Source organism: Peromyscus eremicus, chromosome 3 (assembly GCF_949786415.1).
Source record: "Peromyscus eremicus chromosome 3, PerEre_H2_v1, whole genome shotgun sequence".
In the NCBI taxonomy this organism is placed as follows: domain Eukaryota; kingdom Metazoa; phylum Chordata; class Mammalia; order Rodentia; family Cricetidae; genus Peromyscus; species Peromyscus eremicus.
In genome coordinates this window covers 114,069,102-114,094,925 of record NC_081418.1, presented here as the reverse complement: position 1 = coordinate 114,094,925, position 25,824 = coordinate 114,069,102, and the positions used below count along the sequence as shown (strand labels likewise).

The following is a 25,824-nucleotide window of genomic DNA, read 5'->3' as shown; positions in this document are numbered from 1 at the left end:
AGCAATGTGCAGTTTGGTTATTCACCTTTACAATTGGAGTCTCAAATTAAAAAAAAAAAAAAAAAAAGGTTCTCTTTGGAAATGTGCCTTTGCATGGTGAAATTATATAAGAAACCATAGTGCCCCCCAAATAACATACAACTAAAATATACAATGGCAAAAGCAAGCAAAGAAGTAATGAAAAACAAAATCAGTGTGTAGAACCTCTGAATCAGTCTTACTCTTTCAACTGCCAAAGACCAATTTGTCAAAAAATATAGACAATTTGATCCTGCGAATAATTGAAGTTATATACTCATAAAAAATCACCTTCCATGTAGACAATATCATGTTCCTTTGCAGTTTTTCAAATCTCTCTAAAGTTTATCTCAGAAAAATAATAAAAACTAATATATGGAAATGGAAAAATATGGAAATCATATGAAATTAATGTAATCTCAAAGGTACTAAGTGATATCTGAAAAGAATTAATGTAATGAAGAAAGAAAAACATTAACATTAACCATGAGGAGGACAGTATAAGAGAGAAAAGAACAGTTGCTAAAAAGAGAATACTATACTCAAGTCATCTCTGTAAAATCCAGTTAGATCTGAAACAGTAGAAATTGTCTAAATTGACATTTAATTAACTTAAACTACTCTATATGGCTATGGTAAATTCATTGGCTTTTTTCAATAAATGGATAGATATTTATGTTTTTATATAAAGTATATGGCAACAAAAATTGTAAATATTCCCTATTTATTTTACAAAGGCTGATGTTTTGCATAGGTACAAATGAGTGCTGTGTGATTTTGTGTATTCTTATTCCTATGTGTGTGGGTGCAAGTGTTATGGGTGATCACACTCATATGTGTGCATGTGAGAGAAAGTTGGCAGGTGATATTGGGAGTTTTTCTTGATCATTCTACCACTTATTTATTGAGACAGAGTCTATCAGTCAAACCCAAAGCTAGCTAGTCTTGCAGGCCAGCTTGCTCTGGGATTCTCCTGTCTCTGTCTTCCAAAGGTTTCAATTATATGTGGGGCAGTATATGCATCTGACATTTACATGGTTTCTGGAGAACCGAACTCCATGCTCACGCTTGCATGGCAAATGCTTTGTCTACTGAGCCACATACACACACATACACACACACATACACATACACATGTACACACACATGTATACATGTACATATATTGCACATATACACATGCATACATACATACATACACACACACTTCCAGATGACTTGTTTATTGTGAAGAAATATTTTCAATCTGGCAATGAAAGGTGACTATTAAGTTGGAAAAAAAAGTCAGTTTGAGGTATATGTCCACTAGGTAGGAATTTTGTTTTGTTTGTGAATATGAAGAAATGAAATTCATGTTTGTGTACATCAGATTTGTGTGCATATTCTCTGTTTTGAAACCTTTCACACACACACACACACACACACACACACACACACACACACACACACATTCAAGCTCTCTTTTTCTGTCTCTCCCCCCACCTCTATCTCTCTGTCCCTGTGGCTGGATCCTGTCTGTTAGTATCGGCTTCATCCCCTTCTCTTTCTTACAAAGACCTATCATTCTATCTTTTCTTCTATTAAAATGTAGGAACTTAGTTTTATCGACTTGCAAGATGCACTTACTTGTTCTGACTTTTCTTTATGTACTTTTTGCTGATTCACAAGGAATACCTCACCTGTATATCAGTTTTCCATCAGCTTTGTATTTTATGTCATTCATAAAAAGACTTCTCATTTACATTTAATCAAGCACATCCAAACATTTCTTTACCAAGATTTTTCATAACTTCTCTAGGGTTAAGTGGGCTCCAGAGAAAATATTTTAGGATCAACATTTAGAGAGTTACAAATGAAAATTATGAGGTGTTAGAAATTATATGCTTTGCAGAGAGACTTTGGGAGAAATCAGACACTTAAGGGGATTTTCTGAGGCATTTCACTCTGGATTTCATCGTATTTCCCTATAATAAAATCACATCACTGAACAGTTCTTAGGGCTTGACTTATGTGAATATTTGTTATTGATCTTAGTGCATACTGATAATTTTACTATTGGACACACTCTCAGCTTCAGTAAATTGGAAAAATATTCACTCTGGCAGAGATACTTTTGTATATTTTATGTATAATATGCTAGCCTATTAAAACATGGATGCAGTAATGCACAATTATTTTAAGTTTTATAAATTTGAGTCAATAGTAATTCATTTGCTAATGTTTACAGGTTTTTGGTCCTCCTTTTTATAAAATTCAACACTAGGAATATGTGGCTTGCCAAACACAAAACTAAATGTCACCTTTGATGTAGAAGCCAATGTTCCCTGCAAGAGCTACATGTAGTTTGCAATATTGTTTGGTTTCTTTGTTTTTGTTTTTGTTTTTGTTTTGTTTTTTGTTTTTTGGTTTTTTTAGCACAGAAGGATCAGAAACGTTTATGAGAACATCCTACAGTAGGAGAGCAATGTCTAAAATAAGGATATCTGTAATAAATTCAATGGTGAAATAGATTATACCAAATCAGGAGAAAAATAGTCTGTGCTATTTATTGTTTTACGTGTTTGGGATTTTCTTAACAACTTCATTGACAAATAAACTTCAGTACTGTCAATGACTGCAATCAAATTGATATGCTTTTCAAAATCTTCCTATTACTCCAGACTTTTATCTGTCTCTGAATATTTGCACAGTCTAGACATTTCATTTAAATTAAATCATATAATATATGGACTTTGCGACTGGTGGATTTTGTAACTTATAAGCTTTATTTAATAGCAAATTTAGGGAAAATTTATAGCAAAATTTAAGGGAAAGTAGAGTCTCTGTATGCTCCATATAAATACATGCAATCCCCTTCACCAGCATCTGTGGTGATATATTGTGTACACTAATAAAACTTATCTAGGGTCAGAGAACAGAGCAGCCACTAGATTAGACATATAGGCATCCGGAGCTCTGTGAGTTCAAGGCCACACTAGGAACAGAGCCAGCCGTGGTGGCACACACACCTTTAATCCCAGCACTTGAGATCTCATGTCCTGCTTGGAAAAGACACATGCCTCTAATCCCAGAAAGTGATGGCAGGAAGCAGAAAAGTAGATAAGGCGTGAGGACAGGAACTAGAGGCTTTTTAGTAGCAGTTCAGCAGAGACACTTTTGGGTGAGGACTCAGAGGCTTTCAGTCTGAGGAAACAGGATTGGATGAGGAGTTGTCGGGGTGAGATTGACTGTGGCTTGCTCTGTTTCTCTGATCTTTCAGCTCTCAGCCCAATAGCTGGCTCTGGTTTTGTTTTGTTTTTTTAATTAATAAGACCATTTAGCAATTCGTGTTACAAGCATCCCTCACCAGAATTATTGGTATAGTTGCGATAGTTGATGGGATGTCATTAGTACGTTATTATCACCCAAAGTTTATAATCTATACTTAAGTTCACTCAACATTGTACACTCTAGTCCAACAAATGTGTAATGATGTGGTTGGCTATCATAGTTTCATTTTCTGTTGCTATGATAAAATACACGGACAAAGGCAATGAAGGGGAGAAAGGGTTTATTTTAGCTCAGAATTCCAGGTTATAATTCATCCCTTTAGAGAGATCACAGCATCAAGATCTCAACACAATTGGTCACATTATATCTGTAATTAGAACAGAAAGCAATGTGTGTGTGCAACCGTGTATTCAGCTCACTAGCCCCTTGCTCCTCACCCCCACCTAAGGAATAGTGCCACCCAGAATTGATGGGAGTTCTCATCTCAATTATGTGAAGATAATCCCTGCAGGCTTGCCCACAGGCCAACCTAATCTAGGCAGTCTTCAATGAGACTTTCTTTATAAGTGATGCTAGATTGTATCAAGTTAACAATTAAAACTCACTTCCACATATGTGTATACCATAAGGAAAGGTCTGTGTTTTGCCTAATCTTCTTTCCTCTCTAACTTTTGATAACCATACATCTCTTTTCCATTCTCCAAGGTTTTGTCTTATCAAGAATGCCATGTATTTGTTATCGGTTGTGTCTAGTCCCTTTTAAATTAGGTTTTCTCACTGACTAGTATCCATTTAAGGTAAATTTATGTTTTCTCGTGACTTTATGGCTCATTTCTTCTTATCATCAATATAATATGCGACTCTCCATGTATAACCAGCCAGTTATTCATTCCTCTACCAGAGGTTATCTTGATCACTTTATTATTTGGGCATTTATGAATAAAGTTAGTATAAACATCCGTGAGCAGGTGTTTGTGTGGACATAAATTTTCAATTTATCTGGTTAAATACCAAGAAGTATATTGGCTGCATCTTATCACAAGACTGTACTTACATTTAAGAAACTTTCTTAATGCTCTCCAAGTGGCTATACCAAGATCAGTGACCAAAATTTGCTACTTTTTCTCTAGCTGTACTGATGCTTCGTAGTCTTAGTATTCTGAATAAGCATGTGCTGTCTTTCATCTGCTTTAATTCAAAATTTCCTAATAACAATCAACGTTGATCTGTTTGATATACTTACTTGTAACTTGTACATTTTCTTGTATGAGATGTTTATTCTATGTTCATTTATTGATTGAGTGGCTCTTTCCTTTTTGTGGAGTTTTGTGTGTTCTGCATAGAAGTCCATCCTCATTAGATCTGGCAGATGTTCTCCCCAGTCTGTGGTGTGACTTTGCATTCTCTCAGTATGTTGCAGATAAGGACTATTCATATTGATCATATCCACCTTGGCAGCCTTTTGTTTTATGAATAGTGCTTCTGCTGCTGTTCCCATAAAACCTTTGCCATACCCTGGGTCATCTAGATTTTATCCAATGTGATCTTCTGTGAGTTACATATTTTTCTACTTAGAATTATGATCCATTGTGAATTGATTTTCCTGCAGAGCATAGGGCCTATGTCTGAATTCATTTCTTTTCATGTGAATACCCAGTTGTAGCCATATGATGAAAAGGCTACCTTTGGTCCATTGTACTTCATTGGGCCTTTTGTCAAATATTGGTTGACTATATTTTCTGGCTATTTCTGTACTCTCTATTCTGCTCCATTGATCTTTTTGTCTGTTCTTTCACCACTTACCACCACCCTCTCTTGATTTCTGTAGCTTTAGAATAAATCTTGAGGTTGGATGATGTCAGTGATCCAGTTTTTGTCCTCAAGAACTGAGCTGACTTTTAGAATCTTTTGCTTTCAAGTGTAAACTTTAAAAACATGTTGTTGGTGTCCACAAAATGGCATCTTAGGCTTTTGTCTGACAATGTGATCAACATGAAAACACAGATGGAAGAAGGTGACATGCAAGCTATTTCCATCTGTTATGTTCTTTAACCTTTCATCAGACTTTGCAGTTATTCCTCATAGTACTTGTAGGTATGTTGTTAGATTTAAGCATAAGTATTCCAGTGTTTGGGGTGCAGACAGAGATAGTAAGATTTGTTATTTCAAATATCATTTGTACATTGCTGGTACATAAGAAAGAAAGAACCTCGTGTCCCACATCATTTATTAGTTCTGGGAGATTTTTGTTGATTCTTTCACATACACATATATGTTTGTGTGTGTGTGTGTGTGTGTGTGTGTGTGTGTGTGTGTGTGTGTGTGTGTGTGTATAGCATGAATCTTAAAGAGTCTTATTAATAAAATCAAACCTGAGCCAGATATTGGGGTGAATGCTGGAAGATCAGAGAAGCAGAACAAGCCACAGCCACTTCACCTTGCCAATTCCTCAGCTGATCCTGATTCCTCAGACTGGAAGCCTCTGAGTCCTCATCCAGAATGAATCTCAGCTGAACTGCTTCTCAAAAGCCTGAATGCTTAACCAGCCAAAAGCTTCTTGTTTCTGGTCTTCACGCCTTATATATCTTTCTGCTTTCTGCCATCACTCCCTGGGTTTAAAGGCTCACTTCTTAGGATTAAAGGTGTGTGTCACCATGCCTGGCTGTTTCCAATGTGGCCTTGAACTCACAGAGATCCAGAGGGATATCTGCCTCTGGACTGCTAGGATTAAAGGTGTGAGTGTCACCATTTTCTAGCCTCTGTATCTAGTGGCTGTTCTGTTCTTTGACCCTAGATAAGTATATTAGGGTGCACAATATTTTGGGGAACACAATACCACCACAGTGTGTGTGTGTGTGTGTGTGTGTGTGTGTGTGTGTGTGTGTGTAAAATATATAAATTAACATCTCATCTGTGACTTAAGGTTCTATTTCCTCCTTTCCATTTGATTTATTTTTTTATCTTTTTTTTTTTTTAGTTTAGCTTGATTTCTAGTAGCATATTGAAGTTCAGTCATTGAAACACAGATGCATTGTTGGAATCTGTTGCTAATATCTGTTTAGGATTTTGGTGTATTTGTGAAGTATGGCTACATAGTTTTCTTATAGTGGCTTTGTCTAGCTTGTGTAATTCTAACATCATAGTTAGGAAGTGTTTTCTCTGCCTCATATTGTAGAAAATCTGTGGAGAATTGGTGTAGTTTCTTGCTATGAAAGGATATACAGAATTCACCTTTAAACCTACATCATTCTGTTCTTTCTGTGTGGAGAGATTCAGATTTACTGATTCAATAATTTTATTTGATATAGGCTTATTTTGATTGTCTCTTTCCTCTTGTATAAGATTTGACAAGTTGTGTCTTTCAAAGCATTGGTCCTTTTCCCCTAGGCTATTGGATTTATGGGCAGAGAGTTGTTTAAAGTTTTCCTTCATTATCCTTTAACTGTCTGTAGATGCTTCCATGATGTCCTGTTTTCTGTCTGGTAGTACCAGAGCATGTCTGTTTTCCTTTGTCATGTTAGCATGGCTGGAGGCATATTGATAGTATGGACCTTTTCAAAGAACTGCCTTTTGGGTTTTGTTGATTTTTTTCTATTGATCTCCCATTTTCAATTTCACTGGGTTTTGCACTGATATTATTTCTTGTATTCCACTTGCTTTAGATTTAATTTGCTCTTCTGTCTCTCATTCTCTAAAGTAGAATCATAAATGATTGATTTTTATATCCTTGCTTTCAAATAAACACACTCATTGTTATAAATTTCCCCTAAGCACGGCTCTCCAGCCCACAAATTTTGGTATCTTGTATTTTCATTTGCATTCACTTAAAATATTTTCATAATATTTGTTTATATTTCTTACTTGTATTATGTAGATATATATTATTTAATCACCATCAGTTTGAGGAAATTTTTCCATCTTTCTGACTTTGATTTTTAGCTGAATTCTACTCTGGTCCCAGGGCAAACACTGTGTGATTCCTATACATTTAATTTTTCTTACTTTCAGTTACCAGCTTTGAATATATATATATATATATATATATATATATATATATATATATATACACACACACACACACACACACACACACACACACTTGTGGATGCCCACATACCATAGTGCACATGTGCAGATCAGAGGATACCTTTGTGTGTAGCTGAAGTTTTCCTGTTCCTGCCTGGTCAGGACAACTCTCTCTCATCTCTCAGTCCTGCAGTTGCTCGGACCCAAGTAAACACACAAAGGCTTATATTACTTATAAACTATAAGGCCATGGCAGGCTTCTTGCTATCTAGTCCTTCTATCTTAAATTAACCCATTTCTATGAATCTATCCCTTGTCACGGGGCTCATGGCTTACTGGTATCCTTACACCTTGCTTCTCCTGGCAGCAGGGGCAGCTGGCAGTGTCTCCTGACTCAGGCCTCCTGTTCCTACATTTGTAGGATCATTTCTCTCCTTTCAACTTTATGTAAGTTCTGGGGATCCAACTTGGGTCACCAGACTTGAATGACAAGGAATTTTCCCTTCTGAGACACTTTGCCAGCCCCCTATGCTTTAAAATTTATAAAGTATGTTTTACGGCCCAGAATGGGTTCTGTCTTGGTGAATTTTAATACTTGCGGTGAGAAGAATGCATTATCTGCTATTGTTAGATTAAGTGATGAATAGGTGCCATAAAATCCACTGGGCTGCTGCTGCTGCTGCTTAATTCAACTATGTCCTCTCTTAATTTCTACTTGCTAGCTATGCATTTATGATAGAGGAATATTAGAGCCTCCTAATATCATAACTGATTTGCCCATTTTTACCTGACAGATCTGTCAGATTTTCATATACAATTAATATTCTTTTCTTAAACATATAGACATTAAGGATGATTGTATCTGCTTGGGAAGTTGACACCTCCTCAGTACTTAGTGGGCTTTTTTAGTCCTTGTAGGCTTCCCTGCTAACTTCCCGATCACTCCACTACAGTGGGCCCCACATAGTATTCCCACTTCCTATTTGATCAAATATTGGGTATATCACTTAGCATCCCTGGAGCTTAAATATGTATTCACAAATGTAATTAAGGTAAGTGTCTTATAGGCAATATATAGCTAGGTCTCATCCTTTGTTTCCATTCTATGATTTTTTTGTCTTTTAGCTGATATTCTTAGAATATTAATATCCAAAGAGATCACTGGTAAAGCTGAATTAACATCTATATTGTAATTACTAATTTCTATTTTATTTTGTTCCCATTTTCTCTTCCATAATTTATCTACCTTTTGTGAAACATTTCCATGATTCCATTTTCATCCATTCTAAGATTATTGTTACCAACTGAATATTTGTAAACTTACTGAAATGTCTTTAATAAACTAACTGCCAAGTTGTTGGTATTAGGAAATTAGCCTTGGGAGATGCTTAGGTTGCAGAGGCAGAGAGCCCTTACAAGAGACTCTTCATCCTGATGTCTACATTGTGAGGATGCAGAAAAAAAGGACACCGTCTCTGACCTAGAAATAAAGCCCTTGCCAGAAACCTTAACTTTGGACTTTTCAGCTTCCTGAGAAATGAATTTCCTTTTTCATTTTAAATTCTCCATTTACTTATTTTATTAGAAGTGTGTATGTGCATCTGGAGAAATACATATCTTTTGCCAAAAACATGTGTAGGTCTCAGGACAACTTGCTTACACTATGTGGGTTGCAGGAATCAAAATCAGGTCTTTAGGCTAGATATCAAGTACCTTGAGCCAATTAGCCAACTATCTGGCCCCAGATTTCTATTGCTTATGAAGTTTTCATCTCACAGTATTCTGTTGTCACAGCTCAAAGACTAGAAACTGTGTCCCTTATACATTTTTTTCATATTCCTAAGTGGTTTTCCTACAGCTGTACTATATATTTATAACTAGTCCAAACCAGTTTCATAGTGCTTCAAGTCTACTTGATAGGTAGAGTTGATAATAAAGCAGTACTTTAGAATTCTTTGTAACACAAACCCTCCTAGTAGAATGAAGGGCCTTATCATAAATTTCTCCCTTTAGCCCCTTGTTTTTCTGTCATTCAGTTGACTTGCTCATGAATGTACAAGCATGCATCAGCACATATACAGTCACACACATAATTTTACACATGACCTAATACATTGTTTCTATTAATTTGAACAAACAATACTTTGTTAAATCAATTACGAATAACAAATTTTGTCTCATTTTTTCATTTCCTGTGTATATGATATGTGTGCTTGTGTTTTTGTATGTTCATGTACATGGATGCACATGTGTGTACCTACTAGGGGTAGTTATCTAAAGGTCTGGAACCTTCCTCAATTGTTCTTCCACCTTATTCTTTGAGGTAGGGTTTCTCAGTAAAATCTAGGACTCTGGTATAACTAATCTCGCTAGCTAGTTTTGCTCTGCAGCTCTTGTCTCCACTTTCCAAGGCTGCCACTATAGGAGGCTACTATGCCCAACCTACATTTATAGTATTTATTTATTTTATGTGTGTGTTTTGTCTGCATATATGTCTGTGTACCATGTGTATGCCTGGTGCCTATAGTGGCCTTTGGAGAGCATCAGGTCCTCTGTAGCTGGAGTTACAGATGCTTGGAAACCACCATGGGGATGCTGGTGATTGAACCCAGTCCTTGGAAGTACATTCAGTGTTCTTCACCACTGAGCCACCTCTCCCTCCCCCAATCTACATTCTTATGTGGGTTCCAGAAATCCAGCCCTCTTTCTTGTAAGGTCAACTTCTGTAACTCCTGAACCATCTCCTCAGTCCTAAGAAAACCAACTTCATTTTACCTTTACGCTCACACCATTGCTGTTCTTCTTTTTTATGTAGGTTTAGGTTTCTGCTCCATACATATTTTCCTTCTCTCTTAAAGTGTTTAGCTTTCACTACATTTAGTATGTCCTGAGGAATTTTATTTCCTTTTCCCTTTGCAAGAAGCTTTCCATGTGGTCAGTTGTTAAGAAGGGTGGATGCTGCTGCTGCTGCTGCTGCTGCCCTTACTTTTGTGACAGTGGTGGTTTTCCATAGGTCCTTAAATACCTAGTGAGTGCTTGCCTGTTCTAGTTTCTAAGAAGCAGATATAATTCTTACTCACTGCTCTATGGGGAAGGAGCATAGCCCTCTACTCCCTAGCTTCCTGCAAGAGTATTTTTGTCAGTATTCTGAGGATTAATATACTATGTGTAAGTGAGTTTTCAGTCGAGTTTTAATTTGTCTTTGGTATGTAGCCTGCAAGGTGTCCTTGAGTCCTGCACTGAATGGTCCCACATGCATGAGGGAGAATTTAGAGTCACTACTCTTTCAATGCTCTTCTTTCTCCTGTCTCCTCTTTCTGCCACTTCTATTCAGTGTATGTGACACTTTTATGTGTATGTCATAGTTCTTGAAAAATCATTTTTGTTTTCTTCTAGTCCATTTAAACTGTGTGTGTGTGTGTGTGTGTGTGTGTGTGTGTGTGTGTACGTGTACATGTCTACCTATGGATGCATGCATCCATACCAAGCAGGTAGAAACTAGAGGACAATAAAGTGTGTTTTCTCTGTTCCTCTCTGCCTTTTTCTCTTGAAACTATCACTGAACCTAGAGCCTGCAATTTTTGTCTAGCCTCAGGGATCTTCCTGTCTTTACCTCCCCACATCCCACAGAATTAGGGTTATAGGCACAGGCAGCCAAGCAAAGCTGTTTGCCTTTGGTACTGGGAATTCCAATGCAGGTCTTCATGCATGCGCAGCAAGCAATCTTACTGAGCTGTCTCCATAGCACTTTTGATTCCATTTTTTAAATTCTTTTGTTATGACCTTAAGCATATATATTCCCTCTTGAGCTTCATCATTCTCTAATGAGCCCATGAAAAGTCATCCTTCATTTCTGCTACAGCGTTTGAGCCCTGTAACACTTCTGCCTAATTCTCATTCATGTGTTCATGTGTGTTTATTTTTATCATTGGAATCTTCAGCATATTAATCTTATTTTCATATTGCTAGTATGATAATTCCGGTGCTCCTTTATATGCAATTCTTCAGTCTCTTCAGACTGTGATTTTACCTTCTGGTATGCCACAATGCTGATTGTTGAAAGATGAAAGTTTCGTATTGACAAAAGAGACAGTAATAAGCCTTTACTAATGTAGCTGTAAGTTTTAGGGGCAGGTGATATGTTCTATAGTGTCCTATAGTTCTATGAAAGAAGGTCTCACTCTTTTGCTCATGGGCTTCACTTCCTGTTTCTCAACATTTTCTTCATGTTACATGGGTCTGGATGTCTGTGGAGGAGCACAGGTTGAGTGGGTTCTGATAAACCCCAAGACATCAGTCTGACAAAGCAGTGGCTCCTGAAAGCTGACACTCTTTTTTTTTTTTTTTTTTTTTTTGGTTTTTCGAGACAGGGTTTCTCTGTGTAGCTTTTCGCCTCTCCTGGAACTCACTTGGTAGTGCAGGCTGGCCTCGAACTCACAGAGATCTGCCTGGCTCTGCCTCCAGAGTGCTGGGATTAAAGGCGTGTGCCACCACCGCCTGGCTGAAAGGTGACACTCTTAGAGGCAGGACAGAACTCTGATATAATCCCTTGTCCCTAGCCAGAAATTGGGATATTTTTCTTTCAATAATAACTGTTCAGACTCCTGGAAGTCAAACTAAGTTTGTTGAAGGCTACCTTTAACTGGTCTCCTAAAATGTCCCACATTCACCTGAGTTAGCTCTAAGCACCCAGCAATATGTCAGTTACAGTTCAGAGATCTTCTGCATGATATTGGTTTCCTTGGAGATTTCAGCTTGTGGGTTTCAGCTCTGGCAGTGATGAACCACTAGATCAGTGTTATCAGTTTGCACTGTGACCTCATTTTCCTGATGCAGCTAAGAAAAGTTGTTATTTTTTTTTTTTTAAGATTCTTCAGCTTTTTTACTTGTTAAGATAAAGTGGCAACTTCTATGCTCCTTAAGTGGAAGAAGCAGAAATCAGAGGTCTGAGTAACTGGCTTGCCTTTTATTGCACATAACACTTTCTTGCGAGAGTTGTATTGTCGACATAGCATTAGGGCTTGTGCTCCAGTTTCAGAAAGAAAATCACTTTGCCTTGTAATATTTAATGATACCATTTAACTGATCTGAACACAACTAAGAAAGGAAGAATAATGAGGAAACGGGCTGTGATGGGAAACATTGTCAACCTGACAGAATCTAGAATTACTTAGGAGACAAGTTTCTATGGGATTATCTAGGTAGGCATAGTTCAGGTGAGAAGACCCACCTTCATTGTGGACAGCACCACATGGCTGGAGTGTTAGAATGAGGGAAAAGGAGAAAGCAAGCTGAGCACCAGTGTTCATCACTCTCTGCTTCCTGACTGTGGAGGCAATGTGACCACTGCCTCAAGCTCTCCCTGCCATGCCTTTCCCCATCCATACAGACTATACCATCAAACAGCAAACCAAAAGAAGCCCTTTTTCCCCTTAAGTTGCTTTAGTTGGGGCATTTTATCACAGCAACAGGAAAACTAACTAATGATAGGTCATTTGGGATGACATGAGCATTTGGACTAGATGTAGAAGTTCTAGGTGGTTGGTTTTATAAGTTATTATTGTGGAAAGCAGTCTGGTTTTATAATCCTTTCTTTTGGATGATTTTTAAGTCAGAGTCTATTGATAGTCATGTTAATATCAAGCCTATTCTTCCTTTTCTTTTTGAATATGCCTCTAAGATCACAAATCTGTAGTTCTGAAGTAGCAGGATGACTGTGGAAATACAATAACCTGAGATTGTACTGAAAATAGTATGATCTCTCTAGGAGGACCTCTCTGAAAAGGGGGTATTGTCATCTTCTCTTTGAGCCCTTAGGAGTCATTTCTCTGGACCACACACAAAATACTGACATAAAAGGAAGGGTGTCTAGTCCAGGATTTGGCTATTTTTTAAAAAAAACTTATTTTAAGTACTTGGCATACTCAACTCAGAAGAGTCTGGCAGGATGAATATTGGTGAATAAATACCATCCATCCACAATTCTTCCTCCCTTGCAGCTCTTCTTGAAAGAATCCAAAGACTTGGCTGAGAATATATAAATCATTTTTAAAGTGATTGCATGTCTGCTCCCCCAAACACTAACAACATGGCCTACACTGGCCAGCTAAATTGATGAGGCAAGTGTGTTTTCCAGAAATGGCAGCAACAATTTCCTTATTCAATTTGTTCTTTTTGCAAAATGATTTTGACACTTGTCTCCACCAAGTGGTACAGTCCATCCCTTTCCCTTTCAAACTTTGTAGACTATAGTGACTGCCATAAACAAGGACCATTGGTGTGATGCTGTTGGGTCTCTGAATATAGTTCATAAATATATTCCATCTGCAGTTACTCTAAGAATTCATCAATGGCAGTATTATAAAACCAAAGTACGTTGTTCAGAAGTTTACCCCAGATTTCCAGCTTACAGGTCCCGATAAAACTCAATAAAAGTCACCCCAACTTGCCAGCCATGTGAATGAATAAGCTTCTCAGCCCCTAATGAAGCCAGGTGTGTTAATGAGATATTCCACAGTGATGACTTCACTGTCTTGACTGCTGTTCCCTGAGCAGAATAAATAATCCTTCTTTAAGCCACCAGCTAACTTCTGGATTGAGTTATTGCTTTGCTGTAGTGAGTGATTGGTAGTAGAAGTAAACAACAGGTGTTTAGCATAACTTCATCACCTCTTCACTGGGCTTTCCAGTCCTATGTACCAGAAGTATTGCAAAGGACAGATCTGTGCTTTGTATACTTTACACATATGAAAGACAATGTATGTGATTCATGACTTAAGTGGTGCTTCAAAATAAGCTCCTTGGTTCAGAATACTTCCATTCCATAAAATAAATGACTAATCAATTCAGAGTCACCCTAGAATGATGTAGGTTACTGTATAGTATACATTTCTGTATATTTGTAATAATATATCTTCATATGATTTATTTCCATCAATTTCAATGAACAATATCAATGCCATCAACATACAATGGTAGCATATATCAAGGGGTCACTCTTATGCTTGGCTCCTACTCTCGATTCCACAAATATTATCTAGCTTGCCTGTTTCCCAGGATGAAAATATATGTAGAAATGCATTTAACAGCTTAAGATTTCACCAGAGTACAGCCCAGCTTAATAATTACTTCACACATTCATTAATTTTGAGTTAAGTTTACAGTGTAGAATTAAGTTAAAAAGTAAATTTAGAATTAAGTAAAGAGTTTAGACTTTTAGAGTTGAGCAAGACTTAAGCAGTCATCTCAAACCTTGTAGTTCCCCAAACAGTGGGTATTAGGCATATAAAATCCCAGGAAATTAATGACTTTTCAACCCTGGCTGCTTTGCAGAGCCATGTGAAGTGTCCTTTCTTTCCAGTTTATTCCAACATAATTTCTTGGGATGCAGCCTGAACATTTCCAGCAAATTTTAAAAGATTCTTCAAGTGAATTTAAAACAAGCAATATTAAAAGTTAATTAATTTAAATGGATCATAAATGCAGTAATAACAACAATAATAACATGGCAATAATATCAAAAGAATAATAACCAAAACGGAATATCAGCATTTTTCCTAAAACATAGACCATAAAATGAATGACAGCATTAAGTAATAGCACATAGAACAAATCTCTTTCATTTTCCAATTTATTTCAATAATTTAGGTTAATTATGGGAGATAGTTGAGTATGGTAGTGGGTTTGTGATTATCAATGTCTAATACTTGAAAATCTTTTTTAGTTAACATAGCAAAGGTTTCTGTCACAGAAATTTTGACAGTATCCAGATAATTCGCTTTTCCAAGATCTCAGACAGTGTTCAACCACATTACTTTCTATTCATTTCTATTCACCTTGATTCTATCAGTTAACTATTATTTGGGTGATCAGATTCCCAATTAAGATATAAATCACATTCACAACAGCAATTTCCATATTAAATTTAGTTAATAAAGTTACTCAGTTTAAGAAAAAATTAAACAACAGAACACTAAAATGCCATGGAAGTTATAAAGGTGTTATTATAATGACTCAATGGTAGGAAACACTGGATTGACATCCCTGGAACACAACAGACTAATTCTTCAGAAAACCTCCATGAAAACTGTGTAAACATGCCACACTGTTCTGAAGGGCAAAGTATTCCCTAGTTACTGACAGGAACTTAATGTTTAAAAGCTGATACCTGTGGGGCAACTCAGACACTTTGCACAACTTAAAATACACAAAAAGTGTTCAACCAAGTTAGGGCACTCCTAAATATGCCACTTGTTCAGAACCCTTAGGAAGGGGCATGCTGAGCCTCCACATCATGTAATGGAATGATTATTCTGGTTTCTGGACACCACAGAATGTTGAACAAATTTTTATATTAATGGATTACATTCTACCTGCCTTACATATCACCTGTTCAGACAACCAGAAGACAGCAAAGTCATTAATCAATCAGAAGGATTAAGGCTGTTTAACATGGTCAGCCTTGTTTGAATGGCTGAATGACTGCTGATTTTTTTTCTTTCCTTGAGTAGGCAGAGTGCATTTATAATGGTGACCTTGCTACAGCCACTGGGGGTAATGGGGGACAAGGTCTAATTTGTTTGGCCATCAATGCAGACATGTGTTGTGTTTCTACCTACTCTTTTAGGATCCTTTAGAGAAAAGAACACCAGCCAGGTTCCAAAAAGCTTCTACAGGCTCCATTGTTTTCACAGTACCTGGATATGACTTACATGTCTCGTTAGCATTTGAAAACCACTCTGTAAGGGACTGAATGGTTAATATGTGACACTTGCTAATAACAGGCTGTGTACAGTGATAAAAGAAGGAAACCCACTTACTCCACCTTGCCTTCTAAAAATAGCTTTCAGAATATGTTTCTTCCTCTGTAAACTGTGAAATTTGTTCTTTGGAAGCCTGGCAGTGGCATTACCATCTACAGTGATTCCTAAGGAATTGTGTATGCTGATAATATGTTATATTCAAAGTTCATACCCCATTGTCAGTATAAGAGGTCCCCCCAGTTCAAAAATATATGTTATATATCAGCTCTTAGCATATGGCAGACCAATAATATAATTTTAGCTAACCTGTCATTACTAGTAATGGTCTGTTTTTTACTTGGTGTGGCTTATCACTTCATGTACTGTTTTTCTTATTTTTTGAAGTTATATCAAAATTTTCAATATCATCATTATCTAAAAAAGTAGGAAAGCTAATGATTCTCTTCTGTTTGCTATTTTCTTAATATTAATCTCAAAAAAAATGATTCTTCCTCTAAATCCATTTATGATGTATGTCAGTAATATGTTCTGGAAATAAGTGTTATAGGGGAAAATATATATAATTATCTAAATAATTGAAAGGGATCCTAGAGGTTAGAGTTATAACTCTGGAAGAATGCACGCTGAGCCTTGCATGACCCTGATTTCAGCTCCACCACCATGAAAAACAGAAAGAAAGGGGAGGGGGAGGGGAGGGATTGGAGCAAAGCTTGGGAATGGATCATAAACGAAGCCACGCCAAAGAGAAAAAAAAATACTGTTATTAACAATGTAAAGATCAACTTGACATCAGCTACAGTGCACTTTTTCTTGAGTCTTAGCCAGAGCATCTAAAAGACAAGAACCATTATAATGACGACATGTCAGAAAGGGGAATTTTCTGGAAAGGCTTACGAGGTAAGGGCTGGTTATTACAAAATGGCTGACCACACTGGAGGAGCTGAGAACCTGACAGCTGTTCAGTACATGAAGCTAGATGCCCCAGAAGTCTCAAACTGGTATCAAAGGTCTGAAAGAGTTTTGGAGATTCTCTGGTCTTTAGTTCCATTAGAAAGCTGAAGAAATCAGGTTCTGATGTCAGAGAGGGACAGCAATACCAGCAAGCAACAGGAACAATGGTGTAGACGACACATTTACCAACCCATGCAAGCAGGTAGCCCTGTCTTTCCCTTTGACTTCTTTATATCTGGGCCACCCCTGAAATGTGCTACCTCCTGTAGGGGAAGGGTCTGCTAATTTCCCAGAAGGAATAACTATGGACAAATATCTTAGTTGATCCTGTTCCAATTCAGTGGATGCTTAACTGGCATGCCTGCGTGCTAATAATTTGCACATTGTTATACCCCTGTCATCCCCATGTCCTAGATCCATTCAGCTACCCGCCTCTTTGTGACTCACTCCAATAGCTTGTCCCCTTATATGCCTTGGATTTTGCACATATGCATGTGCCCTGAGGCAGACCATTTCTTTTTCTTCCTTTCCTACAAAACTTCTGCTTTAATACAAATCTTAGCTCAGCTGTCAGTTGAGAGACAAACCCCAGAAAACTATAGATTTCTTCTGCATGATGTAACCTTTCTCACACTATAATTTTACACCAATTTGTGTAGTCATTTGATTACTCCCTGTTTGCTAGCTGTCAGCTCCATAAAGATAAGGACTGTTTCCCCTACTCAGGATCGTATCCCTAGTAACTGTAGTTGCTTAAGCATTTTTGAAGTTACCTTATTTTTTAAAATATAGTGCTTATAAGGATGAACTCAAATCCGTATGAATTGTGGAGCATTCTTTGATGCCTTAAGCTTCTGTGTCAATCATGGGAACAAACCTAGCCTCTGTTTGTTTTCTTATTCCCGTAAGCCTATAGATAGCAGTTTTGAAAAATTACTTTATTTCTAGAAAACTGAGAATCCCACTGCTGAGCTTTGAGAGAGAAATTTTAAGGAAAATGAGAAGGGGAAGTGAAGAAATGAAGGTTTGACACTTCTAGCTCATGCTATTTGATAAAGAAGGGGAAATTAAGAGTTTAGAAAAACAACACAAATGTGAAGACAGAATAGTACAGACAGCATCTAAAGAATATTAGTGCTCATAGGAATTTATTGCAAGGTTGTCAGTTCTCTGTGTTGCTTTATTTAGTTATCCTATACCCCAGATAATGGGTATATAACTTTTTGGTTTCTGTGGCCATATTAGATAAAGAAGAATTATATGGGCTATTCATGGAATATGCAAACATCAGTGAAAGCTGATGAACCAAACAAAAGAAAACAACAATAAAAAAATCCGTGGATAGTTTTCATTTCCACCATCACAGATTAGCAAAATATCTCACACAATAATATTACTTACGCATTACTGCTGGTACAAAACTTTTTAAAATTGTGGAGCAGGTCCTTGATTGCAATCTTTAATAATGAAAAATGAACATATCTAAGTAATAAAACATCAATATTTTTTTTAAATATTTTACTAAAATAGTAAAAGAATAGGGCAATGCAAAAGTAGTGGGATACTTGGTATTGCAATTGAAAACAAATGCATCTATGTCTGGTTTGATGGTAGTACTTGCAGTTCTCAGTGGGTTCCCAAGGTTCTCATTGGATATTTGGTTCTAATTTTGCATACAGGGTGCTTCATTCTTAAAGATAGTTCAATGTGGGTGCTAACAGAAAGCACTGGTGGCATGAATAAGGCATTGCCATGAAGTGAGAAATGTATCTTTTGTGAAGACAGGTCCTGTACAAGTTAGTAAAAAGATACGAGCAAATATTTCTCAGAGCTGAATGTCAGACTGAAGCTTTATTCATCCCATTAAAAATAAGCAGATAATAGATTTATAGAAACCCTAGAGTCACAAATATATTAAAATATTTTCCAAATATTCTTCAAACCTGTTTTCAAATTATGTTTATCATACTGAAAAGCCAGGCTACATATCTTTGACTGTTCATAGGCAAGTATTTGCCTGTGTCAAAAGGCATAAAATTGTTTGCCTTGATTTGAGTTTGCTGTAATTTAAGTTTAATTAGGAACGCTTATAATTTGAAATGTTATATGACAAGAAGGATTTCACCTTGAAAATACATGTTTAATTAATTTAAATAATTGGTTAATGTGCAAGGGGAAAATTCTTGTAGAGTCCCACCCCGAAACAAAAAACTACAGGCAGCTAATGATTGCTGGTAGAAGGAAAATTAGCCTCTCCCAGGGAAAAAGTCCCTTATTGGTTGTCCAAAGCAGAGTGGTCAGTCCTGAAATCATTTATGCACAACAACAAAACTGAACTCAGCAAATTGTATATATATATATATATATATATATATATATATATATATATATATATATATATATATATATTTGTGCACACACACACACACACACACACACACATCAAGTCCCATATAATAATAATAAAAGAAAAAGCTATCAACTTGAGAGGGGTGGGACAGGCATGTGAAGGATTCAAGGGAAGGCACCTTGGAAGGGCTTGAGGGAGGAAATGTGATATAATTCTATTTCAATTAGGAACGTATTTTTAAAACTTAGTTAAGTATACCAAAATGCAAAATCTGAAAGCCAGGTATCATCATCAAGTCTGTCATAAATTTTGTTTTTAATATCATAAATAACTTGATACTGTAATGTAGCAAATCATAGAATCTTTTTGCATTATTCCTCAACTCATTCATCCCATTTCCAACACATTTAAGGTTTCTTGGAATTAGTGATCAATCACTTGGCTCTTATTAAATCCACAGACTTGGTGATGATTTGCATGCTTTATTCATTTCTGATGGTTTTGTGGATAAGTTTTCTTGATATACCCTGCAACAATACTTCATTAAATATATGTTTGGGACAATAATTACGTTTTCCCTTCTCTTTTACTTACTATGGCCAGGACACCAGATATATTGACAATTGACAAAGAAAATTGCATGACTATACTTGTAGCTTCTTTGTACAATTCTCCTGGTTTAATGGTAACTTTTAAAGCCATTTCTCCAAGAATATTATATTTTCATCACTCATGCTATTTAATAATGGCAAATTGACTCATATTTGTAGCACTAGTGCTGATATCCTTTGGCCAAGCACAAAATTTTAAATTAGCAGCAGTATTCTGCAAACTTCTTTCTGTGGATATTCCAATATCTTTAAATCAACTAGTGTAGTCTGGAAAGAAAATGTATTTTAGAACTTTCTGGCTTTTAATGGCATGTTGTATCTGCTGCCCCTATACTGCTTCATAAACTTAATATTAAAAATGATTTTAGCTTTTTTGCTATGAAATATGCTAGCACACAACTAACTTTTATAGTAGAATCTGAGCTCTAAATTAAACAAATTTGTTTTGAGAAGACAGACATGTTTTTAGTTCCATTCCTTTTTTATTCTTATGATACAGTCGTTGCTATGCACCAAATTTGGCAACATGATTTTGCATACAATGACTTCTCAAATTAGTTTTTGAGAACCTCTAGGAGTTCACTACAAAATTAAACACACTCTTTGACTGAACCAAACTATAATCATCTTTCTACTTTTCATTAATCACTCTTCCTTCATCTGTAATTGTTTATTTTGGGGGTTCTGTTTACTTTTGAGATGTTGTAGAAGCCATACTATCTTTTAAGAATGCTAGATAATGAACATGGTTGACCAAGTGCTTCTGACCTAGGTTGTACAGTCCTTTGCATATATGAGCAAGAGTGGCATAGATGAATCTTGAAGTAGAACTTTTCACAACTCCTGAAAGAACCACCACACTGGATTTCCTTGATGACTAAAGATGTTGAATATTTCAAGTGTTTCTCAGTCATTTGTGTTTCTTCTTTAGAGAGCTCTGTTTAGATCTGTAACCCATTTTGTAGCTGGATAGTTTTCCTGACATCAATTTTCTTTTTTTTTATTTCTTTGTATATTTTAGATATTAGTCTTCTATTGGATGTGAAGTTGGTAAAACTCTTTTTCCATTCTAAGCCTGATGCTTAGTCTGAATGACAGTGTCCTCTGGCATACAGAAGCTTTTCCATCTAATGAAAATGCATTTATTAATTGTTGTTCTTAGTGTCTGTGTCAATGATATTCTGCTCAGAAAGTCTTTTCCTGTGTCAATGAATTCAAGACTATACTTTCTCTACTATCAGATTCAGTGTATCTGATCTTATATTAAGGTCCTTGATCCATTTGGAGTTGAGTTTAATTTAAAAAATACATAAATAAAATAAAAAGAATATTACATAAGAGACTGTGTTTATTGCTACTATGCAGGTTATTTGACAAGGAAATAGACTGGAAAGTTGTGGTCTTCCTCATCTCCATTCCCAATACAGCATGAAGATGGATTGCCAATTATAAAAGACAATTAGTGATGTGTGAGACCTGCCCCAGATGTGAAGTTCCCTTAATAATCAATTAAAGGAAAATTGACCTATATGCTAAGTAATATTAAAAATCTGTAGTTTTCAATGATGGGTTAAAACATCATTAATAATCATTGTGTTTCACTTACCGAGTCACCATCAAGTACATGTAAGTTCTGAAGTTGTCAGGTGGTCTGCACTTGGAGATAACATGGAGTATGCCACACACTAACATAAACTTGAAGAGATAAATGCATACAAATAGGAAGAGCACACACCTATTGATTTTGTGTGACATTGAAACATGGCTCTGTAGTCTATGTAGTATACTCTTAAGGAACACATGATCAGGTTACAAAACAATCAGCACAAACAGTTTTGTAATGGTTTAAGTTTGTGAGTTTGTAGTGAGCTGCATTCATTGCTACCCTGTGCTGCAAGCAGCCTGCACACTACAGGTTGAACACCCTTCCCTGGAAAATAATCAGCATGTTTTTAAATAGTCTCTGATATTATGCACTGTTTGGTAAATGTATTGAAAAATAGTCTATGAAGTTCAACTTTGCTGAATTTTGACGAATTTTACTTAGGATTTTCTAGACATTTCTATACAATTCTTTTCATCATAGTAAACCAACCACTGTGTTCCCTAAGGGAGTCAAACTGATAGAAGAGAGGGTCACTTTGATATATGTAAATCTTCCCTACAGAATTTCTTTTGCAATTTTGGCATCTCTGGAAATAATTATATCTTGATAAGAAATCTTAGGATATGTGACTAGTACCTTAATTTGAATTATGATTATTAAATATTACATATTATGAGGAAATTAATGTTAGGAACTACAATCTTATTATGTGAGTATATTGACTTATGGTTTCACTGAAAGCCAAGCACTTAGAAGTCTAATTGTACATAATCTTAACTATCTTTTAACAGCCATTATTTCTCTACCAAAGTGTGAAATCCAATTACCTGCCACAAAATAAACCCTCTCATAAAACCAGAACTGAACTCAAGCAACAGAACATGGCTCTCATCCCTATTATTCCCATGATCTTTCATTCCACCTTTTTACTGAGACTAGTAGGACAGGCCTATACTCTCAGCTGTTTCAGAAGCTGAGGCAGGAGGATTGCAATGCAAATTCCAGGCCAGTCTGTGAGATGTATGAAGATCTTGTCTCTAAACAAACAAACAATGGATGTGATTGAGTGGGGAAGTTCACACTGAGCACATGTGAGGCCCCACATTCTACTCCTAGAGCTAGAAAATGTCACAACAAAAGCAAAAACAAAAGACAATTGTACCCTAAAGCTAACCATATCTAGACCTCTCATGTGATGCTATATCTTGTATCTAAGTTTTATGTGTCTTAGATTCAACCATATCAATCTGTATGTGTTGTTCATTTATTTATGGCCAGATAGTATTTCCTTAAGTAAGTCATCTACAACCCATTTTAACTAAGGTGGATGCAAGGTTTCTTTTTTTCTTTTCCTTTAGTGGATACACACATGCCTTTTGGGGGGTGTAGCATAAGGCATGGAATTAATGGGAAAAGGGTTGTACATATAACCCTGCCTTAGTTGGTATTTGAAGTAATTCGAAGAGTAGCTGTGTAGATTTCTTGTCTCAACAGCAATAGCTCCAGTCTTATATCTGCAGCAGATCTTGAAAGTGTCTCATCTGTATTTGTCCGTACATGCTGTGTGCCACGTGGTTTTATTTCACCTGTACTGTACATTCTAATTCATAAACATAGCTTGTTCCACATGTGCATGCCTTGTGACTCGGGCTTGAGTATATGTCCCAGAAATGGTGTTAGATGGGACTCTCTTCTCAGGTGACCCTGAAGTAAGAAGTATTATACGTGGTTTTGTTAAGGAGAATCTCACTTATTTCTAGAGATCTGTTAAATAGCAACACATAGGTTGAAGACAAAGCATTGGAAAAGGAACAGTACAAGCATATTTTACTGAAATTGATGAAAATAAGATGAAGGTCCCTCTTAATTTTTGCAAATTTTTCTTTGCCCGTTATAAATTTCTTCACTTGTTTTGTGTTGGTCATGAGAAAAACAGTCAGTGGCTCCCATTGTCTCCACAGCTTAGTTGCATCTTTTGTTCTATTCTGTAGCACAAGATGATTAAGAGTTTTAGGGACTGGAGGGATGGCTCGGGAGTTAAAAGAACTTGCTGATCTTGCAAAGGACCCTAATTTAGTTTTCAGCACCCACAGAGCAGCTCACAACTACGTATAACTCCAGATCCAGATCCAGCACACTTTTCTGGCCTGCACAGACAATATGCATGGTGCACATACATACATGAATGTACAAAATATTCATATGCACATCAAATAAAAATAAAAGAATTTTTAAAAACATGGTCTGATTTTACCTGACTGTATTTCTTTGGGGAAAATAGTTTTGGTGTTCAGTTTTGTTTTATGCTTAAGATTAGCTATTTCTCTTTCTGTAGTCTTCAGTGCCAAAAGTCAGCTGAAGCCCAAGTTCCCTGTACCAGTCTCTTCCTTACTCATTGTAGAGCCAAAAACAGCCACAGCATCTAAAAGGTAGATCCAGATGACAAACAGATAGGTAAAGTCCAGCTAAATTCTCTCTAGCCCAACTGTTTCAAAATTAGAAAGTAGAGACAGAAAAGAATCAAGGCCTCATCCAGTGCCTTTGTGGCATTTACCACCAAGTCACAGGGCTTCGCCTAAAAGAGATTTCTATGGAAATGATAATCACCCTCCTGCGAGTATGCGGGGCTCATAAAACCAGAGGAGTTTGGAAAGGTCAGCAAGCAGGGAGAGTTATCTCCTGGGGAAAGATTTCTAAATAACCCTGAGGAGAAAAAGAGGGAGGGAGGGAAAGAAAAAATAAAAGCTCAACTCGAGGAAAGTAGAAATGTGCAAACTGAACAGTTTCTGGATTATCATTTAATTATAGCCATCAATCACCTCGCACCCGCTCTCCCAGTATCCCAGAAATCCCATCTAAAGCCATATGATCCAACCAGTGGAGAATACACAGCCCATTAGCAACCCTAAGGATGGGGAGCAATGTGGAAGATATTAGCCTGCACAGGAGTTTAAGGAACTGCCTAAAATTAGAACAGTCCAGTCCCTCTTGCCACAAATTCTAGGCACGTGGGAGAGCAAAACTCCTTTTAATTACTGAGATAAGCAGTGCCTCTCCTTTTCTCCCAGGTTGGACGTGAAGTGGTGATCGTTTCCGAAGGGTGCCTCTTTCCAGATGCTCTTATTTCAGTCTCTATTTTCACTAATGTGGGGAACTGACCTGCGGTTAGTCATTTTATGAATGTGAATTTATGGTCTCTTTAAATGAGGACCTTTTTAAGTTGAGCATTTAGATACACATTTGTTCCATTCATTAGTATCAGGGGATGCCAACAAATGTCTTCTGCATAACTGTTATTTATGAGGTTTAAAGTGTTTTAATTTCTTTTTTTTTTTTTTTGAGGGGGTTCATATTTCCTTGCTCTAAATTCTGTAGCTTTTTTAGACGTTAGATGACTTTAGTCTTTTAAGCTCCAGTGTGTTGAGAAAAGAGAAAAATGTTTCAACCGTGGTAATGCCCCCTGCCATGCTGTATTTATCTCCCACTAGGTACCCAAATGCTTCCTCCTCTTCTCAGGCAAATAATTGCAGTGGGGTTGCAACCAGAGAGAACTGAGCTGGTGCTAAGCAGTGGATATAAAAAGAAGTGTTGTCTGGTGGAAGTAAATAGAATCTGAGACTATAATCTCTGCCCTCATTTCTTTTTGAAGCCATAAATACCGAGAGAAATGCTTTATATGCATATAGAAATGTGTCTGCCGTCATGCATGGTTTTGAACTTGTCTTAGTTTCCAGGCATTCTATGATTTCAGTCTCCTGACTGCTTACCACATTGTTTTCTCTTAACACGGATGGCCTGGCCTTCAAGATCCTTTGTGTTTTTAAATATAATAATGTTTCATTACGGGATTCCCCAACAGAGTTCGTCTGGCGATTTAATGATCAGAAACATTCAACTAAAACACAGTGGGAAGTATGTGTGTATGGTGCAGACAGGGGTGGACAGCGTTTCGTCGGCAGCTGAGCTCATAGTGAGAGGTAAGCAGTAGTACCTCCTATGTTGTCTAACTCAAGGCTTTCCACAAGCATTGCTCTCTAGAGGAAAGCCATGGTGAGACACTATGCAAAAATGCAAGGCATACTGTGGAGGTTACCCCTGACACCTATAAGCCAGAAGATATGACAATAAGAATGTGTTAATTCAAAGAAATGAAAACCTCAACTCTGTGCTTCAAATAATTCTTGCTATAATTGGCATTCCACAGTTACTGCCAAGCCAATGTATTTTTGA

At 36.8% G+C, this 25,824-nt stretch overlaps 1 protein-coding gene across 1 annotated transcript in view; it reads left to right on the top strand.

Moving 5' to 3' along the window:
• Window positions 1–25,824, top strand: part of Cntn3 (contactin 3) — a 257,987-nt gene that overhangs the window by 195,797 nt on the left and 36,366 nt on the right. The window contains exon 13 of the mRNA XM_059257096.1: window positions 25,454–25,571. Coding sequence (XP_059113079.1) covers window positions 25,454–25,571 — 118 coding nt within the window. The remainder of the gene's footprint in view (window positions 1–25,453; window positions 25,572–25,824) is intronic.